This window comes from Sturnira hondurensis, unplaced genomic scaffold (assembly GCF_014824575.4).
Source record: "Sturnira hondurensis isolate 20B ecotype Veracruz unplaced genomic scaffold, ASM1482457v3 Scaffold0017254, whole genome shotgun sequence".
Classification (NCBI taxonomy): Eukaryota; Metazoa; Chordata; class Mammalia; order Chiroptera; family Phyllostomidae; genus Sturnira; species Sturnira hondurensis.
Window position 1 is genome coordinate 1,362,180 of NW_028089885.1, and position 6,092 is coordinate 1,368,271.

General features: G+C 60.6%; 1 protein-coding gene across 1 annotated transcript; it reads right to left on the reverse strand.

Annotated features, from left to right (window-relative positions):
- Positions 1 to 627: 627 nt before the first annotated feature.
- On the reverse strand, positions 628 to 5,625 carry LOC119001787 (RIMS-binding protein 3C-like). Its single transcript, XM_037067300.1, has one exon. It carries the CDS (start codon positions 5,545 to 5,547, stop codon positions 628 to 630), a length of 4,920 nt encoding a protein of 1,639 aa, XP_036923195.1. The 5' UTR covers positions 5,548 to 5,625.
- Positions 5,626 to 6,092: the final 467 nt, after the last annotated feature.

Genomic DNA, 6,092 nt, shown 5'->3' on the forward strand with positions numbered 1-6,092 from the left:
GGCCCTGCTTCTCAGTACCAGCCCCTGGCTGGCCCCTTGGCAGCCCTGCCAGTGGACTCTAAGCGGTGCCCCCTTAAAGATCAAGGAGGTGCCCCCCACCTCTCCAGCTGGGAAAACATGTTTGCAGCCCCTGCGCCCCCCTCTGAACAGAACAGAGGGAGGAAAAACAGCTTGTTTCCCTTGGTTGTGCTTTCACTGGTAAAATATGCTTTTTTCTCTTTTCTATCAACATTTTAATAGGGGGTTGAACATCAGATAGAAAAATAACATTCTGGTCACTTTTTTTTTTAAGAGGCAGGCTTTTCTTGAGACTTTCATACATAGCAATGGGTGAATGATATTAACCTCCTAAAGGAAAGCATACTGGGTACAGAAAGGCACTTCTCCAATACCTGTCGTAGTTAATGACAGCTCTAAACCAGCCTCTACGGGATGCTCGTCCTGTTTTCTTTCTGAAACAGCTGAGCTCAGACTTCAGCTCTGCTGCTCTCAGAGGCTAGGGGACGCTAAAGGACTGCCATCGGTGCTCATGGGGGCCAGGAGGGGTGGTGGTGGAAGGGTCTGTGTGCTTGCTTCTCTGGTGGGGAGTGGGTGGCCAGAGGTCGCTACCCCATTGGGTAGCCTTGCTCACTCTTGATGGAGGGACACGTGATCCAGCAGGTGGGCTGCGACAAAGCCTCTGTGGCCTCCAGACTCCCCATAATAGAACCCCTTGTCATCCATTGGCCCGTAGACTGTGACCAGGTCCCCAGCCTTCAGTGACAACTTGTCTTTCATCCTTCCCCCCGCTTGCCCGTCCTTGGGGTCATAGTCCACAGCTGCCATCATGGTCATTGGAGTCCACAGTGAGGGTCTCCTGGGGTTCTCTTGGGGCAGGAGAAAGGAGTCATTGGGTCTGATGAGTCCCCCGAAATCGTAGAGGTGGGCCGCGGAGGACAGGTGTCCTTGCACTGGCAAATGCCACCTCCTATCAGGCCTCTCCATGATCATGTGCACCTCGACCACCAGGTGCCCCGGGATGTTGCCCACTCGACCATTGCACTCCCCACAGTAGAAGCCGTGGGAGTTCTGAGAGCCCCACACTCTCAGCAGCTGCCCTTTCCGGAAGGCCAACTCCTCCTCTGCAGCCTCAGGGTTGGCAGACATCACCAGGGGGTCATAGTCAAAGAGTGCCACAAAGACCCTCACTGGAGTGTCCATGCGCTCCCCCGGCAGTGGGGGGCCTCCACTGGACATCTTAATGACTTCGCTGGATGGAGCTAGACCAAGGGCAGAGCTGGGCTCCTGCAGCTGGTTCTCTCTCTTGCCCCCCAGAGCCTGACCTTGTCTACTCTGGGTCCTAAGCTCCCGCCTCTGCCCTTGCCTCTCTGTAGCCCGTGGACCAAAGCACACTGCCTCCTCCTCCTGCAAAATGTCGTGGGAGTCAGACACATATTGATGACTGGTGCCCGTCTGGGGAGAGGTGAACACTTGGGCATCTTGCTTTTGCCCAAGGACCTTCTCAAGGGCAGGCTTATCCTGACAAGCCTCTTTCCTGGGCCCATACTCAGGAGTCAGATGGACAACTCTCGGGGCAGGGCTTTGGCTGTTGACCATGTGTCGGTAGCGGTCTTTTTCCCCTTCAGACTGGCCACTGGGCAGAGGCAGCTTGTGGTTCTGGGGACTCTTCTGAAAAATCAGGTCTTTTCTGCAGACCTCCCAGGCCTCTGCAGGCTCTTGGGCTTGGTTGCCAGCCCCTGCACTTGGACATTCTCCTTCTGAACTCAGGTTGGGTCTCCTTGGAGGTCCTTCAGGAAATGCTTCTAAGAACTCGGCCAGGGGCTCCCCACAGCTCCTGGAGATGTAAGGATTGGCCTTGGCACTCAGTGGAGCTAGTGCTAGCCTCTGAGGGGAAGGTGAAGATGGGAAGGTGACTCTGCAGGGGGACAGGTCACCACAAGTGTAGCTAAAGGGAGAGGGCTCTGGCAATCTGTTACACTTAAAACAGTCCTCAGGGATCTGAGCTGGCACCGAATCCAGCGACTCCCCACAAAGTGAAATGGTTCTCACTGAGACCTTCTGGCACATCAGGGGCAACTGGAGCTGGGACCATTCCAAAAGGGTGCTCCCGGCAGTGGCATCAGTGACCTCCGCCACCTTGAGCCCGCCAGCATACACAGCATAGCCAGTAACCTGCACCCCGTTGGAGGAGCCGGCCGAGTGGATGGTCACTGGGAGCCAGCTGACCACCAGGAAGCCTGGTGAGGTGTGATGCTCTACCAGCACATCCAGTGGAGGGTCAGGGGGTCCTGCCAAGGGCGTGTCAAAGGTGATAGTAGAAGACAGGGTTTCCCAGCACACCTGCAGTGAGTCCCATGGCAGTTGCACCTCCACCTGCACCTGGTACCGTGTGCTGGGACGCAGGCTGTGGAAGGTGTAGCCACTCACCCCTGCTGGGGTCAGGGCATGCTTGTGGTCATTGAGGTATACCACGTGTGGGTGGCTGCTGCTGCTGTCGGCCCAGGTGATCTCGGCTGACGTGGCTGTAATGTTCTGAAGGTGCAGTTGCTTGGGGGCTATACAAAGGACCCCTCTGGCCCTTAGAAGGGGTTTGGAGAAGTCCTGCTCCTCCACATTCTGCAGTGAGCCCAGCCAGCCATCTTCTGTCTTGGCATCTGAGCTCTCTATCGCCACTTCTGTCTCGGAGCCTGACCTCACTATCTGGCATATCTCCACAGTTTGCTGAGCTTTCTCAGGCAAAAAGCTGAGACCAATGTCTTCCTTTGAAGTTTGGCTCTGTCCAGCTGGGACTTGAGTGGGGCCAAATTCAGGGGATTCTGGGGTCAAGCAGTCAAGGATGTTGCTGTCTAGAATCTGCTCTACCAGGTTGGAGGGTACCAGGCCCCGCCGGCCATCCTCAAGCTCCCCTTCATAGAAGCCATCCTCATCCATATCCCCAAAGATATACACATAATCCCCAGCTGTGAGGGGCAGTTCATTCTCAGGGTGCTCATTGGGTCCCTCAAATGGGTTGTAGCTATATCGAACCAGGAAGATCTTGAGCTTGGGAGTGGCAGGGGTCTCTAAGTCCTCTACTTCCAGGGTCAAGGACACACTGTCAGAATCCAGATCCTCCACCTCACTGGCGGTATCCACATCCAGAGAAAGGCAAGATGGCACAGTGGCCCACATGGATTCCACCTCAGAGGAGGAGTTTGACTGGGAGCTGGTTTCTTTGGTCTGGGGTATGGAGTCCAGAGGCTGGCTGGCTAGGACTCTGTCTGGCACTTGGGGGACCCTGGATGGATCCCTGAGGGCACCTGGGCTCTCTGGCAGAGGGGCTTCCTTCTCCTCCTGTTTGTCTCTGCTGGGCTGTGGAGACACTTGGTCTTCAGGCCCTGGCTGCGACTTGGTTCTTATGCTATTCCTGTCTTGGGAATCTGGAGCTGCGGGGGCCTCCCGGGGTCCCTGGGGATGGTGACAAGGCTGACACTGCAGCATTCCCATCTCCTCCTGGGCAGCCTGGGGATCGCACGAGGGCTTCCGCAGGTCACGCTGCAGCTGCTGCTGCCTGTCCTGCCCGGGCGCTGCTTGCTGCAGCAGCTGTTCCGCCTGCAAGCCAGCGGCGTCGCGCTCCTGGCACGCGCGGCCCAGCTGCCCGCACACGTCGTCATTCTTTGCTGCCACCTTTCGCGTCCAGTCGGCTTGGGCCTGCAGCCTCGCGTTCTCCTTGGCCAGCCAGGCGCCTTCGCGTAGCGCAATCTGCAGCTGTGCCTCTGCCGCCTCGCCGCACCGCCGCGCCGCCGCCGCCTCTGCTCTCAGCTCCTCGCTCTCGCGCCACCGCGCGCCGAGCTCGCGCTCCAGAGCCTGCACCTGGCACCTCGCCTCCGCGTAGGGTACGCTCTGGCAGCCCGACTCCTTCCGGGCGCAGCCGGTGGCCTGCTGCTGCGTCAGCTGCTTCTGGAGGCGCAGCACCTCCCGCTGGGACTCGCGCTGTTGCCGGTCCAAGTCGCTGACTTTAAGCCACTGGTCGCTAGTCCCGCCTTCACTAGGGTTCTGGGTGCTGCCGAGCCCCGAAGCGACCTGCGCCTGCAGCAAGTGACACTCCTGCTGCAGCTCTTCGATCTGCTTGTCCTTGGCCAACAGCAAGCTCGCTTGCTCCGACAAGTCTCTGGCGCGCTGGCGGGCAAAGGCCTGGCACAGCTCCAGGCCAACGTGGCTCTCCCCAGGCACAGGCGCGCTCACAGCCCGCAGGTTGGTTTCTTGCAGCTTGCGGGCCCGGTCCTCTAGGCGCCGAGCCAGGCCCGTTAGCTCTGCGTGCTTCACCTTGAGCCGCCGCACCTTCTCCTCCGCCTTGTCGGGAAAGCCCGCGCGCCGCAATTGCGTGTTCTCTTCTTGCAGGACAGAGCAGCGGCGCGCCAGCACCTGCAACGCCTCGGACAGTTCTGAGTTCTGCTTTACAAGCTCGTGGTAGCCCAGGCACAGCGGTGAGAGAGTCGTGGCCTCGCAGGGCTGGTTCCCGGAGTCTCCTCGCCTGTCGCTAGGTCGTCTGGACCCCGATGGTGGTGGTGGTGGCTGCAGTAGGGGTGCCGGGTGACTCGGGGAGCCCAGGTCTGGTGAGGAGGAGTCCTGCTCCTCGGATTCGAGGGCCTTGGGACGACTCAAGGTGCTGTCGAGCAAGTGGGAACTCTCTGATGCCAAGGAATCGAGGGAGCTTGCGCGCGTGCGGAGCAGGCTGTCAGGGGAGTTGGAGCATGCCGCGGGCACCACGTCGAGAGAGCGGGAGCGCGCGGGAACGAGGGCGCTCAGGCTGTCAAGGGATTCGAGTTGACAGGCGAACTTTGAGGGATGGCTAGAGTCACCGGAGGTGTCGGGGCGCGACTCTTTCGAAGAATGCACAGCCCGTGTATCGGAGGTACTGGACAAAACCGGGTGCCAGCGGAAGTGCTCCAGGATGTACTTGAGGAAGAGCTGGCGCTCCACGTCTAGCGCCGCCTGCAGGTGGCGGATGCGCGAGGCCTGCTCGCCGTCAGTCTCCCAGCGAAGTTGCGCCAGCACTTCTTGCAGGCGACAGCGACACTGCGTGGCGGCGACTTCTGGCACCCCCGCGCGGCCGCAGTAGCCGCGGTTCACCAGCTCTGCGGCCAGCTGGCGCTGCAGCTCCCGCGCCTGGCGAACAACGCCGTCGCGATCCCGGTGCAGCAGCTGCTGCAGCTGCCGCATCTCGGCTTCCTTCCAACGCAGCAACTGCCGGATCTCAGCCTCGCGCTCCCTCAGCATCTCCTCCTGCAGCTGCCGCAACTCTCGACGGCTCTGTGACTCCCACTTGGAGCGCAGATGGTCAACCAGTTGCTGCCGCTCCCTCTCCGCTGCCTCCCGCAGCTGGCGCGCCTGGACCGCGGAGCGCCGCCGCTCCGTCCGCCCTCGCGCTCGCTCAGCTTCCAGCTCGACCCGCAGCTTCTCCAGCTCCCGCCTCTGCTCCTCCAGCACCGCAGTCGTTGGGGTTGGGCTCAACTTCTTGGGTGTCGCGCGACCGCCACCCGAAGAGTTGGGCGAGTCCTTGGTCATGGTGGCTGCTGCCCGGCCAGGCGACGTGCCTGGCCGAGGTCTCTGCTCGCCAACGGCTGCCGCCCCAGCCGGCCAACCGCCCCGCGCGCCCCTTCCGGCGGCCCTAAGGGGTCTCCGCGCGCCCCTTCCGCCTCTGGGTGTGTCCCCCCCACCCCCTTTTGCAGGTGCCTAGGCCCGGGATGGACTCTCAACACCCCTGCTCAACCCAGCTCATGTTCTTCCCAAGATTCCCCAGGAGTCTCTCTGGCTCCAGGCCTCTCCCTGTTCTTGGTGTGCCAGGTGCTCTCCCAGGCTCCTTTCAGGGCAGTGAGCTGGTGGAAAGGCAGGCTGCTCCTCTGGGCTTGGAGAAAGGGGCTCTGTATGAGTTAAAATCGCGGACGGGGAGCAGGCAGATCATGCCTGATCCTGCCATGGGTTTAGGTGTCTCAAAACTGCAACAGGATATGTCCAAACTTGGGGGTGGGTGCTGCACACACACACCCCCGCCCCCCCATGGGGTAAGGTGTGTCTGGTGCCTGCATCCCAAATGTGCCTGCCTACCCCCT